The 23,386-nt window shown below is 56.8% G+C and overlaps 2 protein-coding genes across 3 annotated transcripts; both read right to left on the bottom strand.

Moving 5' to 3' along the window:
• Positions 1-87: 87 nt before the first annotated feature.
• On the bottom strand, positions 88-4,040 carry NTF4 (neurotrophin 4). 2 transcript variants are annotated; one of them, XM_090049937.1, is made up of 3 exons: positions 3,756-4,040; positions 1,449-1,841; positions 88-1,269 (listed from the first exon to the last, which is right to left on the bottom strand). In XM_090049937.1, exon 3 carries the CDS (start codon positions 1,248-1,250, stop codon positions 636-638), a length of 615 nt encoding a protein of 204 aa, XP_089906063.1. In that variant the 5' UTR covers positions 1,251-1,269; positions 1,449-1,841; positions 3,756-4,040; the 3' UTR covers positions 88-635. The 2 variants fall into 2 exon arrangements, with proteins under 2 accessions (XP_089906063.1, XP_089906064.1); XM_090049938.1 differs by lacking the exon at positions 3,756-4,040 and adding an exon at positions 2,289-3,731.
• An 8,434-nt stretch (positions 4,041-12,474) lies between these two features.
• KCNA7 (potassium voltage-gated channel subfamily A member 7) lies at positions 12,475-22,894 on the bottom strand. Its single transcript, XM_090049931.1, has 2 exons — positions 20,970-22,894; positions 12,475-18,382 (listed from the first exon to the last, which is right to left on the bottom strand). The coding sequence occupies exons 1-2, from the start codon at positions 21,525-21,527 to the stop codon at positions 17,483-17,485; spliced, it is 1,458 nt and encodes a 485-aa protein (XP_089906057.1). The 5' UTR covers positions 21,528-22,894; the 3' UTR covers positions 12,475-17,482.
• Positions 22,895-23,386: the final 492 nt, after the last annotated feature.

The raw sequence follows: 23,386 nt of genomic DNA, 5'->3' as shown, positions 1-23,386 counted from the left end.
ACAGGCAGTAGGGCAGAAGCGGCCTGCCAGTCCAAAGTGAGGGGCACCAGCAGGGCTAGGGGTGGAGGGTCTACAAAGGGACCTGGTATCCGGCTTCCATGGCAGCCCCTCCCAGTGCAGCGAACCCAATGACAGAGGCTGAGACAAGGCATGGGGTCATTCAGGTCTTTCCAGGAGTGGGGGGGAGGCACATCCTCACGTTACACCAGGGCAGGGGGCAGGTGCCACGGGAAATAAGTTAACACGGAGCAAAGGGGTCAGGGAGCAGCCATCACAAGAGTCCTGAAGGGCGGGGGGAGGCAATAAATATGGTAGGAAATAGAGTTAACCAAAATGAAACAGTTGAATCCCAAAGAAATGACACCACTCAGGACACAGACGCAGGCCACAGAGTCTGGCTGTAGGCCCAGGCACCAACCACCATGCCTGAGGACCCCAATTCCTGTGAGACCCTAGCATGGTCAGCGGGGTCCCTGGAGTCTAGCCATGGGGGGAGCAGTGGCAGCACCATCCATACAGGCCTGCCCACACAAGGCCTGGCCACATCTCCTCCAGGCCCCTCAGCCACCACATCCATGGCTCCAACTAGTCCAGCTGCTGGCAGAGGCCACGTTCCCTCACGTGCCCTGGGGCTCCTACGTCCGCCCAGCACGGCTGAGGAGGGTGCAGACACAAGCTGTATCAATACGGATCCAGCGCCACCCCACCAACTTCTCAGCGTCCACGGTGAGTGCCCGCACGTACGACTGCTTGGCCTTGCACTCGGACAGCCAGTGGCGCCGGTCCACACCCCGGCACCCACCCCCGGTGCCGCCAGCTGGGTTGCACTTGGTCTCGAAGAAGTACTGCTTGAGGGGTCCCGTCAGCGTCTGCACCTCAGACAGCACTGTCACTGCTTTGCCCCGGATGTCCACGGCTGCCCGCTTGTCTGTCACCCACACGTTGACGCTGTCGCACACAGCCATCTCCCCCCGGCGCGCAGCTGCCATCTCCGCTCCCCTCCGCACCCGCCGTGTCCCATTGGCCACCACTGCCTGCATCCCTGGCTCCTCCAGCAGCAGGAGCAGCGGGGGCCCCGCAGGCTCCTGGTGGGACAGGGCCACACGGGGGGAGTACAGGTCCCACTCATCTGGGGGAGGTGGTGTCCCGTCCCAAGGGACCCCAGCATCTAGGGCAGGCGGGGGGAGGGGGGCAGCATGGAATCCACAAAGGAATAATGTCATCACCATGGGCAGAAGCAGGTTGGGCATCACTAGGCACCCAGGGGACCTGATCGGAGGGAGAGCAGGGTTAGAGCAGGGGGACACAGCACCGAGATACAGTCCTGTCCCCCACCATATTCCAGCCCTGGGACGCAGCACCTAGACATGCCCCCATCCCCCCTATACCCCAGCCCTGCGACCCACAGGAGGGGCTGCAGGTTGGAAGCGAGAGGCCTTAGGTGTTACCTGCCAGCTCAGTGGGGGTCTTGACCACGTTGCTCCCAGAAGTCCCGGCCCCTGGTCCGATTCATGTCCCTTCTGGTATTGGGCCCAGCAGAGCTCTGCAGCCCTTTCCTGATCTCCCCAGATGGCTGGGGTTCCCCAGGCTCCGCTCCCCACGTCCTACCAGGCACCAGGGCTCTGTGTCAGGACCCCTGCAGCCCTGGGGGCCTCTCCAACCGGCCAGTCCTGGCCTGGGCACCCCATGGGCTCAGCAGCAAGTGGGGAGTCTCAAGGTCAGTCTGACTTTGGGGCCCCCTCCCAGGGGGTCTGGAGCATCTACCACACTTGGGGACTGAGGAGTGTTTGGGGGGTTCAGCCAGTCAGGGGTGCTGGAGCTGGGGCTGTCACTCAGAAGACCTGGGAGGGAAGAAAAAGACAGAAAAGCTGTTGGCTGGACTGAGAACCCAGGTGTTTGGGCTCCCTGCACCCCCTGCTGTAAGCAGCCCCCTCTCAGAGCTGGGTGAGGACCCAGGGGTCCAGGATCCCTGTGCCCTGACTTGCTAGATCCATTTGCAAAGCTGAGGGTGAACCCAGGCATCCTGGTACCCAGTCTGCCCTCCCCCGCGTGGCCCTGTGCCCCTTGTTGGCTGAGAACAGGTAGCTCAGTGCATGGGGATGTGGGGGAGGTCCTGGGACAGCTGCCCGCTGGGTTTCAGTTTCAAAGGCGGGTAGGATCAGCCCCCAACTCGACCCCGACGCCCTCCCCAGATGTGCCTGCATCTGGATCCCATTCACTGCCCCCAGCCCCCCCCTTCCCGCAGCCGCCAGCTTTGGAATCCACCACCAGAGACAGAGGCCTCCAACCTGCCCTGGCGGGGGCCGGGGCTGCGCTCGAGCCGGGGGGGCCGAGGCCTGGGGGATGGGCTGGGAGTGGGCACCGCGTGCACCCCGCCTGGGCCTGGGCTGGCCTGTGGTACGGGGTTTATGGCGGGGGGGTTGGTCCACGCAGCTCCAGCCCTTGGAGCGAGCCGCGCGGGAAGCCGTGTCCACGGGGCTGCGCTAGGCTCTGCGGGGTGTGCGCTGGCGAGGGGCAGCCAGGACGCCTGAGGTCTCGCCCAGCCCAGGGGACCTGCGAGAAACCCCCGCCCTGCACCCACCACTGTGGGGGGCGGGGCCGGGCCGGGCCGATTTGCATACCGCGTTACCCACAATGCCTGGCGCCCTGACCCCGCTCACGGGGGGGCGCTGACAGATCCGTGCGAGGGCCTCGCCCCCCCCGTGAGCGCCTGCGGCGAGTGCTGGCCTGTCCCGGCCCCCCCGCGCTGCACCGCACTCCCGACCTGCGGCCCCCTGCCTCCCCCAGCCCTGCCGGTGCCCCGCACTCCTGGCCCTCAGGCCGTGTCCCGGCAGTTCTGCCAGTGCCCTTCACTTCTGACCCGCAGCTCTCCGCCATTCCCAGTGCCCTGTCGCAGGCTACAGGTGCCCTCACTCCCGACCGGCAGCCCCCTTGTTAACCCGTGCGCGCTATGCCATGCCAGGACACGTCACCAGGAGCAAGCAGGGATTCCGAACGAGTGTGCACGATTGGGTCAGGGGCAGGGAAGAAGGGTCAGTCTGTGCTGCTCGGGGCCAGGGGGGCAGGTATGAGGAGTGGGGACCCTGTGCCAGGCCTGGGTACTGGAGAGGGGGCAAACCCACCAGAGGTGAAGGTGCATCCAGGGCTTTGCTGTGACCAGAGGGCCCCCCCACCCCTCCAAACCTTCCTGAGAAAGAACCCGGGTGTCCCAGCCCCACCAGGCCCCACACTCTTCCGAGAGCAGGGAGAGAACCCAGGTGTCCGGGGCTCCCAGCCCCCACATAGGAGCCGAAGTGGGGGGAGTGGGCTGTCTGTCTGTCTGTGTATCTGTACAGGACCTGACTCATGGCTAATGCAGTCCAGGCCCCGCAGCCTCTCCCTGGGAGACCTCAGAGGCTCCATCCCTCTCCGCCAGCTGCTTCCCATTGAAGGCGGCCTCTGCCTGAAGGTGAGTGAGGGATGGGGGAGGCCAGGAATCCCCCCCGCCCCTGCCAGGAAGCTCCCTGCAGCCCAGGCTCAGACAGGGAGTAACCCCCCACCCCACCCCCAGCATGAGTTTACAGGGACCCAGAGCACACAGGAGCTCCCCAGGGACCCCTGCCATTAATGCAGCCCACTGGTGCCCCTCATCCCCAACTTGCACACCCCAGGTGTGTCTCACTCCCAACCTGCACCCCCTTCCAGCGCTACCGGTACCCCTTACTCCCAACCCGTAGTCCCTTGCCCCTGCCCTACAGGTTCCCCATCATACCTACCTGATCTCCTTTGCTTTCTCTTCCCCTTCCAAGGGCTGGGAGCCCGGACACCTGGGTTCTATCCCCAGCTCCTCTGGGAGGTGTCAAGGCATGTGGGGTGGGGAATGGACAGACAGACAAACAGCTCCCCCAGCTCCTGGCCACAGATCCTGGCCCTGGCCCTGGCCCTGGCCCCAGCACACGCGAGAGCCTTTGGGTTTCAACATGAAAAGTTAATAAAGTCGCCGCCGAAGGGGCTGGTTTCGGTTTTCTGGGCAGCGATTGAATGGCAGGGCGGGGAGCGGGGGGAGAGAAGGGGGGGCGCGGGGCCTGGGATGGGGGGGGCCTGGCATCCCCCCTGGCTTTGATCTCCGAGTTATTGGGGAAGAAACAGAGGGGGAAGAAGGGAGGAGGCAGGTGGGATAGGGGGGCAGGGGGAGACAGCTGAGGGGGCTTGGCCAGTGGAGGGACCTGGGGGGGGAGTCCTATACTCCATGCCTACTTGCTTGCTTCTCCCCCCACCCCACCTGCCTCTGGGTGGGGGCATGATAGAGGCACCTGATCCTTCTACCCCACCGCCTCCCCTTCCCCAGGACCTGGCCAGGATCTGGCTTTGATTAAGGTCCCTGGGTGATGATGGGGTTGGAGGCCGGGGGGCAGAGAACCCTCCCCCCCTGCCAGGGGGCATGTCAAAGGCACCAGAGGGCACAGCCAAGGGGGCACAGGTGCCCCCCACCCAGCCCAAGCCAGAGGCTTCCCCCAGGAGGGCAGGGCCTGGCTCACCTGAGCCAGGCAGCGCCTGGCCCCGGCCCCTGCCCCCTGAAGCTCCCCACCCACCCCTCCGTTCCCCGCCTACACCCGGTTCCCATCACTTCTCACCCATGAAACCCAAACCCCAGACCCCCCCCACCCCGTGTCTGGGGGCTGGGGAGAACAAAGCAGCCGGCTCCTCTGCCAGCCACCCCCCAGGGACCCCAGACTTGTCTGGCCTCCTCTTTTCATCTCCCTTTTGTCCTGCTGGGTGGAGGGGGGATGGGGGGAGCTGGGGCAGGCATGCATCTTCTATTACCCAGCCTGGCCAGGCTGGTTTTTTTGGAGGGGGCAATGAGAGAGAGCCTGGCCTACCTGAGCCTGACATACCCTTCACACCTCTCACAGCCCCCCAAAGCCAGGGATCAGGGTGGGGGTGGGGTTCACACGCCATCTCGGAGCAGTAAGTGAAACCATTTAAGCTGTCTTCCCCCTGCTGGTGTTTCTCTGGAGGGAAAAACCCTATGGAAACGTCTTCCCAAAAACCCCATGAAAAGGTCCCCTGGGACTGTGGGTCCCCAGGGTGGGGGTCACTATGGGGTGGGCTAACTATGTATTTGAGCAGTAGGTGAACACCCCCCAGCATCTGTGGCCTTCTCCTAGTGTTTTTCCAGGGGATCTAAAAAACCTATGGAAATGTCTTCCCAAAAACTCCATTAAAAGGTCCCCCAGGATGTGGGTCTCAGGGGTGGGGGTCACTATAGGGTGGGCTAACCAGAAGAATGAGCAGTGGGTGAAGGGCCTGTGGGGGCTTCTCCTGGTGCTTTTCTTGGGGATTCCAGTAAATAAATAAAATAAGTCAAAGTCTTGCCAAAAAACTCTGTTAACAGGTCGTCAGAGGCCGTCTATGCCAGGGTGTATGTGCGAGGGGTGCGATGGGGCATTCTGTCCTATATTGTGTGTGTTTTGTTATACGTTGAATGACCATGTCTTGTGTCATACATTGCTTGTGTTTCATGTACTCTGGACCTGTGCACATGTTGGCATATGCTGTCTGTGCATGTGTGCATTGTCCTACAGTGTGTGTGTGTGTGTGTGTGTGTTTGTGAGAGAGGGAGAAGCCCCTGCTAGAGGGCGTGTGTGTGTGACCCCCTGCTGGAGGGAGGGGTGTGTGTGAGAGACCCCCTTCTGGAGCACATAGGTCCCACTCCATGTGTGTGCCTGCATGTGCTGCCCCTTGCTGGAGGGGATAAGCCAAACAAGCGTGTGTGCACGTGTGCCTGCTGTACACTGGGAAGATAAAGTTGTGAATGTGTGTCCAGGTGCAAAGGGGTCTTGACGGGGGTGGGGTGGGGTGGAGGAGACATGGGTTGGGCCTGCCCCTCTTGGGGGTGTGGAGGGGAAAAGGTTTGCCTGTCATTTGGTTGTACTTGGAGGCAAGGGCTGGGCTGGGCTGGGTGGTGAGGTGGGAGGTTGTGTGCACCTGTGTTGTGTGTGTGTGTGTGTGTGTGCACGTGTCTGGGGGTGCATGTTTCCATGTGTTGGTGTATGCATGTATGCATGTGGGTGTATACATGTATGTGCATGTCTGAGGGCTGTTGTATATATATGAGTGCATGTCTGGGGGTGTTAGTGTATACACATGCATGTGTGTGTCTGGTGTGTGCATCAGTGTATACGTGTGACAGGTATGCATGCATATGTATGATGGTTTATACACAGTTGTATGTGCTGGGCATGTGTGTGCATGTGTCGGTGTATACACGTGTGTCAGTGTACACACAAATGCGTGTCTCTGGGTGTATCGGTATATACACGTGTGTGCTTGCAGGGTGTGTGCATGTCTGTAGGTGCACATGGGTGGGGGGAAAGCTTCAGGGTGCTGTGGTGCTTGCTAAAGGGTTTGGGGGTCTGTGCCACATGCCGGGCTGATGGATCTAGGGGGTGGAGGGTCAGGTTCTCCCCCCGCCTGTGCGTTCCTGGCCAGGAGCCATTTTCAGGCAGTGCTTGGGTGGGGCCAACGTGTCCTGACGAACCCCTGGCCCCCCAGGCTGCATTCCATGGGGCTTACGGGGTGGGACGCCAGAGTCCCAGCACAGCGCCCGAGGCAGGGAGCTCCCCCACCCTGCCTGTGCCCCTAACTCCCGACCCATAGTCCCCTGCCCCCCAGCCCTGCTGGTGCCCCTCATTCCCAACCTGCAGCCCCTTGCCCCCCAAAATCCCTGCCAATGCCCCTCACTCCTGACTCACAGCCCCCTGCCTCCCCCCCCCCAGTTGCAGAGTAGGGTGTGAGGGCTGAGGGAGTGTGAGTGCTGAGCATTGGTGTTGCCTCCTGGTGGCTGGGCATTGTGTGTGTGGGGGGTGGAATTAATTTTGGGGTGACAAAAGGAGCAGCCACAGCCAGGAGGAGGTGCTAGAAGGATCCTGACCTCTGTAGTGATGAATATGACCTCATTCAAGGTCCTCTGGATCTTTCCCAGCAGAGACAGAACCCAGGCCTCTAGGCTGCCAGCTCCCCACCCCAACCCATGCCCCCCCGACCCGACCCCTCCAGAGTCAGGCTAGAACCCAGGTGTCTGCACTCTCGCCCTCCCTAGACCCCATTGCTTTCTCAGAGCCAGGTTAGAAACTGCCCCCCCACACACACATTCCCTAGAGACAGCTGTTTTATCTTTTAAAACAAGACTAATGGGAAAAACAAGGCTGAGGTTTGGAAGCTGGGGAAGATGAAGCAAGGAGGGGTTAGGGACAGCCAGTGAGGGCCAGGGTGGGGAACGGATACCCACCAACCCCTTCACCCCCACAGCCAGCCAGCCTCTCACCCACCAGGGCTTTTTTATGGCTCCTTGTCCCATAGTGTTTTATATTAAAGCCATAAGGAAAGCCGGGGGGGGAGGGGACAGGCCTTGAAGGTGTGGGGAGGCTGGGGCAGTCTCAAAACCCCCCCACCCAGGTGATGGGTCTCTGTTCATCCCTGCAAGGAGGAGGTCGGTGGGGCTTGGTCTCAGGTCCACTTGCACCCCATGGGGTTAATGAAGAGTTTCTCCCTCCCTTTTCTTCCCCCAGGAGGGACCAGCACCAGTCTCCCTCTAGGGTTGGGGGGGCATGAGTGAGGGGAACCCCCCCTCCACCAGCCATGCCATGCAGTCAGGTCTGGGGTGGAATGGGCCCATGTGGCTAGAGGGTGTATACAGCCAGCCCTTGGCTGTCTGCTCTGGGAGGGAAGGAGTTAATCCCCTCCTCTGCACTGGGGGCAGCTGGTTCTGCTCAGACTGGTTTTATGAAGAGCAGGACTCGGGCCTGGGGCTGCCTGAAAGGACCTGACCCTTTAGAGGGGGGCACAGGCTGCTACAGCTGCTACACAGTGAGAGGCACCCACAGGGCTGGGGGGGCAGGGGGCTGCCGGTTGGGTGTGAGAGGCACCAACAGGGCTTGGCAGGACAGGGGGCTGTGGTTGGGAGTGGGGGGCGCCAGCAGGGCTGCTGGGAGGCAAGGGGCTGCAGGTTGGGAGTGCAGGGCACTGCCAGGGCTGGAGGGGCAGGGGGCTGGGGGTCAGGAGGGCATCAGCAGGGCTGGGGGGGGCAAGGGGCTGCTGGTTGGAAGTGAGGGCCACCAGGGAGGCCACCTTGGTGGGCAAGGTCAGGGTGGGTGGGGCCCACAGCATCTTCCCTCACCCCATTCACCCTGAGGAATAAGTTTAGCTGCTTCCTTTGCCTAAGCAGAAACAGGTCCAGGGAGTGAACCCCTGCCTCCCCTCCCCAGCCCTGACCTCCGACTTTTGACCTACTCTAAACTCAGCCCTTAAACATCTAACTGCAGCCAGGGAAGAAGAGCCAGAGGCGGCTGCATCTCCTTGGACAGATTAGGGCCCCTGTATAGCAGCTGCCTTTGGGGTGGGGTAAATTAGAGGCAGGCATCTCGTTGGGTGAGGAGGTGCCTGTATAACCAGGCTGTAATGTGCCCACCCCAGAAGTGGCTGCATCCCAGAGGCCCGCACCACATCCAGCTCATAGCCAGGCTTAGGGTGTGTGTGGCACAGGGCTGGCAGGGCTGGACACCAGGTCAAGCAGGTGCATGGGCATGCAGGCCATGGCATAACGTGTGCACCATGGTGCTGGCGATCATGCTGGGTGTCATCCTGACCCTCACCATCCACCTGGGCAACCCCAAGCTGAAGCAGGCTCTGGGCATGGGCAGGTGCAACAAGGAGGTCTCCAGCCTGGACACCCTCCTGGACCTCATCTGCATCCTCTTCTCCAAAAACCTGGTGCAGGCCTGCTTCCAGTAGGTAGGGGCATCACTGCAGGGTGGTGGCACTGAGTGTTGGCCTCTGTGTTCAGGGTTCCCTCCCTGTGGGGTGTGCAGGGCTTGGGACCCACATCTTCTCTACCACTGGCATAGGAACCCTCTGCTGGTACCTCACAGCCAGATGCGCCCCCCGCCCCAGATGTTCTGCAGATGCTGTAAGCAGCTGCTGCTTCCGGCCTGCTCCATGTCTCACTGCCCACACCTCCCCTGCCCAACCCCCATCACCTGCCCCCAGCTTTTGCAGGAAGAATGTGCCCCCCCCGCTCCTACAGAAAATCAGGGCAATAGGGTCTGGTGTGGTGGGGGGGGAGGTGGGGGGTCTGGGAGCCAGGACACCTGGATTCTCTCACAGCTCAGGAGGGGCTCAGCAGGGCTGGGAGTCACAACTCCTTTGTTTTAGGGGTCCTGCTCTCTGCCCCACTCGCTGCCTGTGTCTAGGTCATGCCCTATGCTGGGGTCAGGGGAGGTCTGGGCATCCTGCTCCCAACCCCCAGCTCCTGCCCCTTGACCCCCACAGTAACCCCTGCTGGGGCGAGGCAGCACATGCTCCCTGGCCACTGTCCAGGGTTATATTTAGCCTCCTGTTTACAGTGGGAACTGGCCTGGAGTAGCACATGTTCCCCATGGGGCCCTGGGGGGTGGTCACAGGCGGGTGGGGGGCTCTTTTAGTCTTGCCATTCTGGCAGGGACTCCAGTGGGGATAGCCTAACCAGCTCCCTGCCCTTGTCCGAGTGTTCATCCTTCCATCCTGGCCCCTCCATCGCTCTGGCTGTGGGGGTGGGATCCATCCATTTGCCCCTATATGCTGTCCCTCTGTCTGGCCACCCATCCCTCAGACCCTGTGTCCATTTGTCTGTCCGTACACCCCATGCCTTCTGTCCCTGTGTCTTGCCCTATGCCTCAGCCTGTCTGTGCACCCTAGAGCCTGTCATCCATCCCAGTGCCCCATCCCTCTGACAGAACCTTCATCTGTCCATTCAACTGTGCCCCCCCACAAGCCTGCCTGTACATTTCCATGCCCTGCTGGATAATCCCCCCACCCAGTGCCAGCCTGTGGGGCACCAATCCCCTCCTTCCCCTTCATCCCATGAGGTGCAGTCCCTTTAACATGCTCCCCTTCTCCAGGACCCCCTTCCCCACCCAGTGGCTGCCCCCTCCCCCAGCCGCTAGGACCCAGCTGGAATCCAGGCTATTCTACAGGCCTAAAATTAAACCTGCCACCTCAGCAGGAGGGACGGAGGGACGGGAGGGAACAGGGGTGCCAAGCATGAAGCTGTGAGGAGGGAAGAGTCACCTGGGATGGCCTCGTGGCCCCCTCCAATGTGATCTGCCCTGCACAGCAGGGGGGCAAGGCTGCTATAATGCCTCCAGCTCCAGTATCTGGGGACTACTATAGGGCAGCTGCCCCCCAGGTGTTGCCAGTGGCATAGTCCCCCTCCCCCACAACACCCTGTGGCCGGAGCAGAAGCTATAGCCCAGTTTATCTCTTCCCTGCCCCAGTAAGCCTGGTGCCTACTGTCCCCCAGATCTGCTGCTATGATCCAGCTCCCTCAGCTTGGGCTTGGCCAACAGCAGGACCCCCAACTCCTCTCTCCCAGATCAGGGTCTCTGCAGCACCTGATGCCACAGGGGCCTCCCAAGTCTAGCCACAACCAGCCCAGTTCCCTTGGATGGGGGGAAGGTTCACAGAGGCTGATGTGTTGCTCCCTCTGGACTTTGCTGGTGCCCATGATGGCTCGGGAAGGAATTTTTCCCCCTGCTGCTGCTACAGGTGTCAGAGGGGCTTTCTTGCCTTCCTCAGAGCCAGTGCATGTTGGCAGCTGCAGCCAAGGCTGGGGGTTGTAACTGGGCTGCGCCAGTGCTCCTACTGGGACTTTAAACTCAGAGGTTCCTGTTTGGAGGGTCTTGTCCCTCTGCTCAGGTTCAGACTGACTCTGCATTTGGGGTCAGGAAGAAATTTTATCCCCTGGGCAGATGTGTATGGACTTGTTGGAGGGGTGGAGAAGAAGCTACCTTCTTCTGTAGCCAGGGGCGGATCCATGGGGATGCAGTTGCACCCTCCTTTGATTCCTGCCCACCCAAACTTTATAAAACAAATGGCCAGGAGGGGAAGTAGCATTTCTATTCAGGCAGAACTGACAGAGTCAATTGCCCATGATCACCTCCCTGATTCCTGCTCATCTTTACTCCACAGGTGTTAACAATCCTCTCCTTTTTAAAGCTCTTGGTGTTCCACTATTCAAAGTATCTTTTCTCCTGCCATTTTGCTGTCTGTTCACCATTCCTGGTAGTGTTTCTCATCTATTTCACAGCCCAGTAGACTGTTTTTAGCTCTATCTAAAAGCATCAACTCAAGTATGGTCCTATTAACTTGTGTGTAGAAGTGTCTGACAGTGAAGCATTGAAGGCGCTGTCAAGATGATCAGGAAGGCTAGATTTTGTTTTAGGAATCTGAACAAGAGATGTACATTTAACACTAATGACTACGGGACTCATGACCCGATGTCTCTAGACTATTCTATTTTTTACATAGTTTGTTGCATTCTTTTTCTAAGCTTTATATATAATTTAGCAAATCAGAGTGCATTCTCATAGTGATTTTTGTTTTGATCTTAAATGGAATAATATAGTGCTAGTCCCCCAGCTTATCAGAAAAACTTCTAGTTTCCCTTTAACTGGATAAAAATATGAGTTTTCTTACATGTGATAATGTACCACGGCATCTGCACCCGTCCCCTTTTCAAAATTCTCGGTCCGTGGATGTTTCCAGCATACGTAACAACCTGCTTGGGGCCAGACACTGCCAGCCCCCAGCCCCTGGCTTCACCTGGAGCAGATCTGGGGGCTCTTGGCATCCTTGGACAGTGGCCTCACAGCAGTGGCACAGGGCTCTGGGGTAGTGTTAGGAGTAGGTTGGACAAGGGACTGGGGCTCCAGGACAGCTCCTGGCTACTAATGACCTGCCATGCACCCCCTGGGATTGCAACCCGTCCGGTATCCCTGGCATTACCAATGGTACACACATCGGGATGGCTCACACCCTGGGATTCATCCCTGTGCCAACCTGGAGGGGCCATGGCTGCCTTAATTAACTGTTGCAAACCCCACTTCCCTGTGCTTGGCACTTCCCACCTTCCCAATATTTCTAGTAGAACCTTTAGACTGATGTGCATAGCTGCAGCCAGGCACAAAACCAGTACAGCCCTGTTGGGTTCCACATGCTCACTTCAGCATAGGTTTCTGCATAGATGCACCAGGACAGATAGAACCTGGAGTCCCCAGCCCCAGCCCCAGCCCCTCCCCTGCCCTCTCCCCATCCCCAGCATGAATTCAATATTACCTCCTCCCTGTCCAGCAAGAAATCTAGCCCTGGATCTGCCATGGCGCAGCCCCTTGGCCTGTTCTGGGGATCCCTGGGATTGATGCAATGGTTTTAGGAGAGGATTTGGGACTAGTGGAAATGGGGTGTCACCCCATCAGAGACAACAGCCACTCCTGTTTCCATCCCCCCCCCCCCAGTTTCCTACAGCAACTGGCCCCTCCAAATTTACACTGGAGGTTTATCTCCACCCTCCCCCCCCAGTGTGCAATGTATGAGTTGGCTAATAGAAAGGGGCCTGGCTGGAGAGCACAGGGGGCACCGCAAAGTGGGGTTCAGAGAAAACACAGCTGGGCCCCATCCTTCCTTAGCAATAAATAACCAGTGCTGTTGGGTTTATTGTAGATACATTGCCTGTTTCAAAGAGCTGCCTCTTCTCACGCCAGTATACAAGATATCCCAAGTTGGGAGCTCATCTGTGGACAAGGGGAGGGGGTGCAGTGGGCTCTGGCCTATGGAGGCAGTGAGAATGGTGGCCCAGGTACCCAGTGCACCCAAGTGCAGGTGTGGGCTTTCTTGCCCTGAGACACACCAGGATGGAGGGAGCACCAGTGGGTCTGAGCAGGAGTTTCTGGAGACATGGATTCAAGTCCTGGCTTTACATGGCTGAGTTGTCACAGCTGCAAGCCCCATGCTTCCAGATCTAGTTGTGGGAAAGGGTTCTTCTTTGTTGGTTCAGCGGCATGAGGTCTGAGAGGCAGGGACTAGCTGACACAGTCTAGCATGATGGAACCCCAATCTCAGTCATTCTGTGCAGCGCCTAGCACTGTGGGGGACCCTGACTCTAGCTGGTATGTTAACAAACAGCCCTGGTCTCCCAGGAGGTGGGGGCTGGATGCCCACCTCCCTTTGGGAGTATCCAGCCCCCTTGTGCCCAGCTGGCCCACTGATCACAGCACTCCCTGCTGCATCAGACACATCTGCCCTTGGAACAGCAGCCACTCAGAGCAAACCATAGAGCTCAGGCACCCATGTACAGGACACCTAGAAGAAGGAGACCAGTGGCTGATCTACAGGTGCCAATGTCCTGGGGGCAGTTGTGGAGGGAGGCAGAAGGTGGCGGTCATGGGAGCTGGTGCCTGCCAGGCAGCTGAAGACCAAGCTGGGGGTGTTTTCAGCTCTGTCAACCACTTCCAAAGTCAGGTACCACCAAGTAGGGTCTCTGGGGGTCCCTCCAGCCTGGCATAGTTGATGGGTCCACAGGGGTCCAGGAAGGGGCAGGGTTGGGAGGCCCTGGGTATGAAGCAGGCCTGGGCTGTGTAGTGTCGCTGTTTTGGCCCAGGTGCACTGCATGCGCACCATGATCATGAGTCTTTCGTGCACAGTTGCACCCAGGCTGCCACTCGTACAGATAAGGGATCTGTGGTGGTGACTGCGCCTTTGCCCCATGACTACAAGGCATCACTGACTGTTCAGGCATATGCTACAGTGACTGCAGATTCACTGTATATGCACATACACACACACTCACACTGGACACGTACACACAGGTACATGCACACACACTGCACATATATATACACATACACTCGTAATATGCATACACCTACGTATACACACTAACTGTACACACATACATGCACATGCATGCTCACTATACACACACAAATAAACAAGGATACACATAGATGTTCAGTGTACACACACACACACACACACACACACACACAGGCTTATACATAAGGCCTTGCTACATTTTCAAATTAAAGCTGGATACAAACCAGCTATAGAGTTGTTACACATTTTCAAATACTTCATAGCTGATTGGCTCTTTTTATAGCTGGAGAGTCATCTTTATGGTGTGATACTTACTTGGCACATGTGACCGGTCAAAACTTATTGCACACAATTGACCAGTTAATTGCATAATATATGTAATGTAGCAGGGGCTGTCGATGCACGTACACCCACAGGTATGTGGACATATGCATACACTCACGCACTCACTGTACACGAGTGCACAGGTGGACGTGCATACATGGCTACACATGTGAATACATGCAGCATTCATAGTGTGGTTACTACCCATCCACCCAGTGTTTTCTCTACAATAGCTACATGCATACACACATGCACCCCATTCACACTATGGTTACTACACACCCACCTGGTGTTTACATTACAGTAATTACATGCATATGCACACACATCCAGTGGTTACATGGTAGCTACCACTCTCATACACAGCAATTACATTTAGGTATTAAGCCAGTGATTCTCAAGCCAGGGTACCATGAGACCCTTTTAAGAATGCTGCAGAATATTAGCACTGTGAGGTGTGCAAACATGTACAGATGATGCACAAGAGAAACCCAGAGATTTGGAATGGGAATCTAGTGTCACAAGCATTCTGACCAGCTGTGGCTTGCTGGAGCTCTGTGCCATGGGCAACTCATTCTAGTATTTTTCTGTAGTCAAGAAGTGAGTGAAAGGTTGGAACTGGGATTTTCTGAGGGAGGCCTTGAGTCTAAAAAATGTTGAGAACCACCGTGCTGAACACTCAGCCAGAGGCTGTAGCTGTCTGTCTCCACCTCTGTCTCTGTCTGTCAGGGACACACACACACGCGCGTGTGTGCGTGTGTTGTAGTTATGCAGCAATTACCTCCCGCCTGTGCATAGTTCTGCATACGAATGGCTTGCATGTGCATTGTCCTGTAACTACTATATATTTCTACAGGGGTTACACTGTGATTTCTCATGTACATGCACCACAGCAACTCTGTAGTTACAATACACTCGCCCAATGGCAAATGACAGTTACCACCCAGCCATGCTGTGGGCACCGCTTCCCCATGCGACTGTTATGTTGCAGTGACCACACACTCACCCATCTACTGTTGGGTCTGCAGTTATTTTGTGTTTGTGCTCAGTTAGTTATAACTACTCCTGAACAAAAGTCATCCCACTGCTGCTACATAAATACACACACACACGCATACACACAGATATACTGTAATTGTAACAACACACCCAGCAGTTATCTCATTGTTGCTATGGGCATGCAAATGCACCTGAGCACCCACCCATACAGTTATCAGCAATAACGACACACCCAACAATCATCTCACTGCGTCTATGTTCACACGCACATGCACATGTGTGCATGCACACACACACACACATATACAGACACACACACACATATACAGACACACACACACTTATTTGCACTACAGCCCCGGCCTGCTGCAGTTACCTCATGAGTCCTTCCACCGCTACCTCCTCCTGCTCCTACCTGGAGCTTAAGACCATTGGAACAAAACATTAAGACAATGAAAGGGATGGGTTGCATGGAACTGACATCAGGGCAGAGAGGATGGGGGCCTCTTTTCCACCCCAGACCTTTACATTTGACTCAGCATGTCTGAGCACAGCAGCCACTTGAATTTTTTAAGACTTCCAAGTCTTTTCAGAGTCCCTATCCCCATCAAGTCCTCCTTGTCTTGCCCTTTTAGCCAGAGGTATGTGCATGTATGTGAGGGTCTTGTACCTGGAGGCTTCAAGGGGACCCTCTCTCTTATAGGTAGGTTATTCTACTCCAGGAGAGGTGAGGGGGACTCTGGCCTCATAGGTCTTTGGCCACAGGTGAGTTGGGTTGGGAGGGGTTGGGGATGGGGATGGGATGGGTCAGCAGCTTGGGAAAAGATGTGACTTGGGAAAGGTGAGGGGTGCGTTGAACAGGGTGTTGTTTGGGGATAGAGAGGGATGATCCATGTTGTGTTGGGTTGGGAAGGACACAGCCGAATGACATGGGGTTGTGGTTGACTTGAGTTGCACACGCATTGTGTCATGCCATGATGGGACTGAGAGTGGACTTAGGGGCAGCTGAGTTGAGCAGCTGGAGGGGATGGAGTTCCATGGCACTGGGTTGACTGGGGATGGAGTTATACTAGGGGAAAGTGCATGGAGATGTGATTTGTGGGGGGTGTAGTTACATTATACTGGGTTAGGATGAGAGGGTTTGTGCAGAGTAGCATTGAGTTAGGGGCTTGGAAGGGGACATTGTTGCATGGGATTGGGTGGGACGTGGGGCCTGGGTTGTGTTAGGTGGCTTGGGAGGGAGCTGAGTTGGGCTGGGTTGGGGGTGGGCTCTATCACACTGGACCAGGGATGGGAAGGTTTGATAGGGCTGTATTGGTTGAAGAGACTAGAAGGAGCTGGAATTCTGTGGTGTTGGGTTGGGAAGCAAAAGGGACCTGAGTTGCTTTGGACAGGGTGAGGGTGGGAGGGTCCCAGCATAGTTGCAGGGAGTTCATGGGCCAGCTGGATGTGAAGGACACACCTCACCTGCCACTTGCATCAACTGGGGTTTCCTAGTGGGGGTCTCTGGCCATGGCCATATCCTGCAAGCCATGAGCCAAGTCCATGCCCCCTTCATTAGCAGCTTTGGCCTAGGAACTGCTGGCCTTCACGGGAGACCTATGCCATGTCCATGGCCAAAGACAAGGAGGAAGAGATCTGGAATTTCCTTCCAGTTACCCAAACGCGCTGTGGTTACAACATCCCTGAGATAAGTTGGGAGGTCAAGTCCCTTGGAGCAGCTGTCCCATCCCCACCTGCCAGCTCCTTCCAGGTGGGATGAGGTGGGAAAGTATTGGACGGTGTGAGGGAGGGTGGGGAGCCATGGGAAGAGAGCTCTAGCTCAGCACACTGAGTTCCTCTGGGGTTCCATCCCCCTCTCTCCCCACCTCCCCAAAGGCTGGGATTGTGTTGCTCTGAAATCCTCACTCAGATGTCTTGGCAAGACACGTTCCCTTATTTATCTCCACTCTGGCTATTTGAGGCTCGGCAGCATGGGGTATGTTCCAGAGCATGGTCCAGCAGGTGAAACCCAAGACCACACTGATGTGATATCACAGGACACTCCAGTGCCAACTGCTCTGTGAGTCACGGAGGGGAGACGGAGTGGGTGGGGGCAGGGAAGGGAGCACCTTTACCCAACCTGCCTGTGTCCAGAGCTTTCTAAAAGCAGAAGAGTCAGAGGAGAGGGCATGGGCTGCCTTGGGCAGTAACGTCTCTGCACTATCCAGTTCATGAAAGCCAAATGGTCCATCCTTAAGATGCAGTCCTACACAGTTGCCATCTTTGTACACAGCCATGTTAGGAGACCCTTGCCCCCAAACATGCTGAGAGGGGCGGACAAAATGAGGACAGATGGGCTGTCCTTGAGGTATGTCCCCTCTCCCACTATCTAGGAGATGTACCTGTCCCTGGCGGGCCCAGTAGGAGATAAGCTGGGAGCTACCCTGTGTTGTCCCCTCCAGTTGAGCAGGGGAGGCGTCGAAAGGCAGGAGGGCTAGGGAGCCAGGGGTCACACTTGAGTCACCAGGCGCTTGTTGGATTGCTCAAGGCCCAAGGACATCAGCTGGCCGCCATCCACATACACCACCCCATCCAGAAGCTTAGAGGTGGGTGGGACCACAGCGCTGTCTTGCTGTTGCTTCTCCTCCCTTTGGTGGGCCTTTTCCTGGAGGGCAGGGGGTGCAGGGGATGGGGGCAGATGGTAGGGGCAGGTGGTGACATGGGTGTACTGGCCTTGCTCCTCACAGTCGATCTCCCGATGATAGAAGTAGCTGAAGTTGGAGACGATGACAGGCACTGGGAGGGAGATGGTGAGGACACCAGCAATGGCACACAGCGAGCCCACGATCTTGCCACCCACTGTCTCGGGGGACATGTCACCGTAGCCCACAGTTGTCATGGTGACCACAGCCCACCAGAAGGCCTCAGGGATGCTGGTGAACTTTGTATCCTCATGGTCAGCCTCAGCGAAGTACACGGCGCTGGAGAAAAGGATGACACCAATGAAGAGGAAGAAGATGAGGAGGCCCAGTTCTCGCATGCTGGCTTTGAGGGTCTGCCCTAGGATCTGCAGCCCTTTGGAGTGCCGGGACAGCTTAAAGATGCGGAAGACCCGGACCAGGCGAATGACCCTGAGGATGGCCAGGGACATGGCAGGCTGGCCAACACCACGTTGTCGGGCGAACTCAGTGCCCAGTGCCACAAAGTAGGGGATGATGGCCACGAAGTCAATCATGTTCATGATGTTCTTGAAGAAGGCTGGTTTGCTGGGGCTGGCCAGGAACCGCACTGCCAGCTCAAAGGAGAACCAGCAGATGCAAATGGTCTCCACGATGAAGAAGGGGTCTTCGAACTGGCTTTTTGAGCTCCGTAATGAGGGGTGGCTGCTGTTCCCCCGGTGATGGTGCAGCTGTTGGGGGGACAGAGAGAAAGGAGGAAGTCAGGAGGGGACAGGAGGACCCCAGGGACCTCTGGCTTCCCCCATGCCAGGCTCATCCATGTGCTTGACTGGGTTGTGGAAGCGGTGGGGGAGTCAGTTAACTTAATGGCTCATTATCATCTCCCCCATCCCTTCTAAACTCTTCATTCCACAGGTATTAACATCCTCTCTTCTTTTTTAATAGTCTTGATGTTCCACCAGTCAAGCCTAGCCATTCTGCTGGGTGTTCACTGCTCCTGGTAATGAAGCTCCTATTTCACAGCCCTGCAGATTGCTTTTCATAGTTTCATAGTTGGTAAGGTCAGAAGGGACCTGAGCAGGTCCAACCCCCTGCTATGGCAGGAAAGAGTACTGGGGTCAAACGACCCCAGCAAGGTGATTGTCAAGCCCTGTCTTAAAGACCCCCAAGGTAGGAGCCAGCACCACTTCGCTTGGAAGTTGGTTCCAGATCCTAGCTGCCCTGACAGTGAAGTAGCGCCTCCTGATGTCTAATCTGAATTTACCCTCTGCCAGCTTGTGACCGTTATTTCTAGTCACTCCTGGTAGTGCTCGGGGGAACAGGGACTCCCCCAGTGCCTGCTGGTCCCCTCTGACTAGTTTGTAACAGGCCACTAGATCCCCCCTCAGCCTTCTCTTATGGAAGCTGAACAGGTTCAGGTCCCGTAGCCTCTCTTTGTAGGGCCTGCCCTGCTGTCCCCGATCATGCGAGTGCCCTCCTCTGGACCCTCTCCATGTTGTCCACATCCCTCCTAAAGTGTGGTGCCCAGAACTTTTAACTCATTCCAATTAAGTTATATCTGTCTTTCCTTCATCTTAAACTGAATAATACAGCCCTGGACCCCTAGTATTCTAGTAAAGCTTCTAGTTAATTTTTAACTGGAGAAAAATATGTGTTGTTTTATATGTGATGAGATACCTCGCTATCTGCACCCCCCTTTCCAAAATCCTAGATTTGCCCATGAGTGGGGATACCAGGCTTGGCTGGGCCTGTGTCTCTGTTCTGAGGTGAGGGGGACATTGGTTGTCTGTTGGGAGAGGCAGGCTGGAGGCAGAGGGAGCATTTCCAGGTGTTACATCCCACCCACTATCTAGGACTTCATAGATTGCCCATTTGCAGTAGCTCAGAGGGTGTGGGGTCCCCTGGGATACCTGCTGGGGTGGAAGGATAGTAGGACCTGGAGGGTGAGTAATAGTACCTGGGAGATGCCATTGGGAGATGTGTCTGGGGGCCAGGATGCCTGGGTTCTATCTCAGCATTGGGAAGGGAGGGGTCCTGTAGGTTAGAGTCGGGGACTCTTGGAGCCAGGACATATGGTTTTTTTCCCAGCTCTGGATGGGGAGCGGAGCCTGGTGGGCAAGAGCAAGGGGCTGGGAGCTGGGACACCTGGGTTGTCTCCCACTTTGGGAAGGGAAGCTGAAGCTGCGGTTGGCATAGCCAGCCATTGCACGTATCCCAGAATTTGGGCACAGTGTCTGGGAGCAAAGGACACTGGGACCAGGCTGGCAGTGGGTGGCACTGGCTGGGGAGAGGTTCTATGGCTCAGTAGTGGCATGACAGTGCATGGTGGACCATGGCATGGTAACTGTGCCAGCCTTCCCCCACCTCCTGTGTGGTATGCCTCACACAGGGAATCCCCGCCACAGGCAAGACATCCCTGGCACTCGCCTTCAAAGGCAGCAAATTTACAACCATTATCTCTTCACTGTCCCATCTCTGCCAGCCAGGAAAGGGGTACTGGGGGGAGGATGGGGGTGCATGGCTCACACAGCCCTAGATCAGGTGACACCAGGCGGCAGGCACCAGCTAAGGGCTGCTAATCCTGCCAGCTGCTCCTGGGCGGGACACCTCAGAGCACAGCCAGTCAGCAAGTTAACACCATGCCCTGCAGAACAGGCTGGGGGACTAGCCTGCTGGGACATCAGGATGCCTGAGTTCTATCCCAGCTTGGGGAGGGGAATGGGCTTTAGGGGCTGTAGTAGGAATGGAGCCAGGAGGGACTGGCAGCCAGGACACCTGGGTTCTATCCCACCTCTGTGAGGGGTGAGGGGAAACTCAGGCTGATACTTGAGTTGGGGTGAGGGGGCTGGGTGTCCCTCTCCACTGACCCACAGGGACTTCAGGCAGAGAGGATGCTGGAACTGGGTTAGCCAGAGGTGGTGGAGTAACAATAAGGTTGGGACCTAGGGATGAGATGGCTAGAAGCTGATGGGGACCAAAGGACCAGGTGCTACCTTGTCTATGCTGGCAGGGCAATGCCATGCTTGTCCCACCTTATTGATCAGGTAAAGAGGATGCTGGGATTGGGTTGGTGGGGACAGAGTGGGGTTGGTGAGGGAGACCACAGTGGGGTGGTAGGGCATTGGGGGCAGCTGTCGGCTGGTGAGGGCAGAAGGGATGGGGTGCAAGGGCTAATGGGACTCCAGGACTGGCTGTTGGGCAGACTGGACTGTGGCATTGGGGTGGAGACATCACCCACTGGCTCTTGGGGAGAAAGGGACCCAGACAAGGCCCAGCCAAAGGGTCCAGACACCCCTGCTCTCTTTCCCTGTCACTCACCGGGAGGGAAATATCTTGCTCATCCCGGAACTCAGGTAGGGTCTCAAGGCAGAAGATGACGATGGAGATAAGGATGACAAGGACGGAGATGATAGCGATGATGCGAGCAGCCTGTGAGCTTTCAGGGTACTCAAAAAGCAGCCACACCTGCTTAAGGAACTCCCGCTCGGGCAATGCCCGCTCCTCCTCCTTGATGAAGCCCTCATCCTCCCGGAACTTAGTGAGGGCATCTTCGCCCAGCTGGTAGAACTTGAGCTCCTCCAGAAAGATGTCGATGGGCACGTTGGCAGGGCGCCGCAGCCGCCCACCTGACTGATAGTAGTACAGGATGGAGTCGAAGCAGGGCCGGTTGCGGTCGAAGAAATACTCGTTGCGCAGTGGGTCAAAGTAGTGCACCCTGCGCCGAGGGTCACCTAGCAGCGTGTCAGGAAACTGGCGCAGCGTCTTGACCTGCGTCTCAAAGCGCAGCCCTGAGACATTGATGACCACCCGCTCACAGCAGTCCTTGTGTGGGCACAGTGGGTAGGGGCCCCCTGGCTCAGCCAGGGGCTTCTCCATGTCTGGCACACTCAGGGCGTGGGGCTGGGAGCCATGGGCCAGTGGGTGGCGGCTCCCTACTGTGGCCTGGGCCCCTTTATCCGGCCTCAGCTTCTCTTTCCGCTGATGTGTCTCGTCTCTCCTACCGTGGGTTCCCCCCTCCCTTCGTTTCTGGCACTGACACGGTCCTTAGTTCACTCCACAAATCCCACCCCCCACCTCACTCACTCCACTCTGTTTCCCCACTGCTCTGACCAGCTCCTTCTGTTCCACTACCTTCCTCCCCTACAGGCGCTTTCCTCCTCTTCCCGTTTTTCTCTCCTCCTTTTTCTCTCTCTCCCAGCTCGTTTTTTTCTAATGGACCAGTCTTATCCCCTCCACTTTCCACCTCAGGACCCTCCTAGCAGCCCCTCTGCTTGGCATTCCCTTCTTTTCTGCTGCTCCCCCCTACTCGCCCCCAAGTTCTTTACCCCAGACTGTTCTGTCCATCTGTCCGTCCCAATGCCAGTGCCCGGGGTCCTCTGCCTGTAAACACTTTCTCAAACCAGGGAGGTGTCATGTTGCTGGGCTGCACAGACTCCCAGCCCCCCTGTGCCAAAATTCAGTACCCGCCCCCTCCCCACTGCCCTTCCCACCCCAGCCACGCTTAGCTCTGGGGGTGCTAAAAATAGCAGGGGGAGGACAACTCCCGAGGACAGGGTTGCAAAGGAAGGCAGGGCACCTGGGGTGCAGGAAGCCTGGACGCCTGGGTTCTCACCCAGCTCTGAGAGGGGAGTGGAGTCTAACAGAGGAAGAGAAGACTGGGAGCCAGGACTCCTGGGTTCGATGCCAGCTCTGGGAGGGAAGTGGGGTCTGGAAGATGGGTCTGGGTGTAAGATGAGGGTCAAGGCCATAGGTTATAGACACTGGTGTACTTTCCCTCACAAGCAGGGAGAGGTGTTTAGGAACAGCATGCTTGTTTGGGTGGTTTGACACCTCCCAGGCAGTAATTCCTAAGAAACCTAATTAAACATGACACAGTTAATTAACCTAGTAAACTCAGAGCTGGAGCTGGAACCCAGGAGTACTGGCTCCATGCCTTCCTGCTCTAACCTGCCAACCCCAATTCTCTTCCCAGAGCTGGGAGAGAACTCAGGTGCTCTAACTCCCAGCTCCCCCTGGTCTCACCCCCAGACTGCACTCCCCTTCCAGAGCTGCAATAGGACCCATCCTGGCTCCCAATCCCCTGCCTTGCTCTAACTCACCAGACTTCATCCTTCTCACTGTCTCAGACACCTTCTGCTCCCCCCTGCTTGCTCTCTGCGTGTGGTGGGTAAGTGTCCCAGGGGTGACCATTGTAACAGGGGCACAGCTTTTAAATGCATGTTAAGGTTTGTGTAGAAATGCTTATCCAGGATGCTTTAGAGATATATATATATATATATATATATTCCCCCCCAAAAAAACCAAAACAAAAAACAACAGGTCAGTGTCCCTTCCAGGTGAATGGTGTCCTCTTATGCTCCCCACATAGAGCTGTTATCTCTTTCTCCCTCTTCAGGCCACTGGGCCTTACTAGAGGCAGGCCTGGGACATATGGGGCCCAGGGGCATCACTGGGCCAGGCCTGGGGTATGGAGGCTCTTGTGATTCAATGGTTTGTAAGACATACGTCAGAGGTCTTTGCACTGGTTGCTATAGCATAAATCAGGGGTTGTCACCCTTCTTTCTGAGCCACTGGTTAGGGATTTTACTCTGGTTGCTATGGTACAGGTCAGGGATCATTGCCCCAGTTGCTATGGCATGGGTCAGAGGTAATCGTTGTGGTTACTATAGGACAGATCAGCCATCAATGCTCTGGTTGCTATAGCAGAGGTCAGGGGTTCTGGTTACTATGGCATG

Source organism: Crocodylus siamensis, chromosome 5 (assembly GCF_052110815.1).
Source record: "Crocodylus siamensis isolate JL-2025a chromosome 5, ASM5211081v1, whole genome shotgun sequence".
NCBI classification, from domain to species: Eukaryota; Metazoa; Chordata; order Crocodylia; family Crocodylidae; genus Crocodylus; species Crocodylus siamensis.
Note: the sequence above shows the minus strand (reverse complement) of the source record. Positions and strands in the feature narration are given on the sequence as shown.

Excerpts from the sequence above, each read along its gene's own strand:
- KCNA7 (XM_090049931.1), bottom strand. The coding sequence starts at position 21,527 with ATGGAGAAGCCCCTGGCTGAGCCAGGGGGCCCCTACCCACTGTGCCCA. Across the intron at positions 18,383-20,969 it reads AGCAAGATATTTCCCTCCCG|CTGCACCATCACCGGGGGAA; the intron begins GTGAGTGACAGG and ends TCCCCCCAACAG.
- NTF4 (XM_090049937.1), bottom strand. The coding sequence starts at position 1,250 with ATGCCCAACCTGCTTCTGCCCATGGTGATGACATTATTCCTTTGTGGA.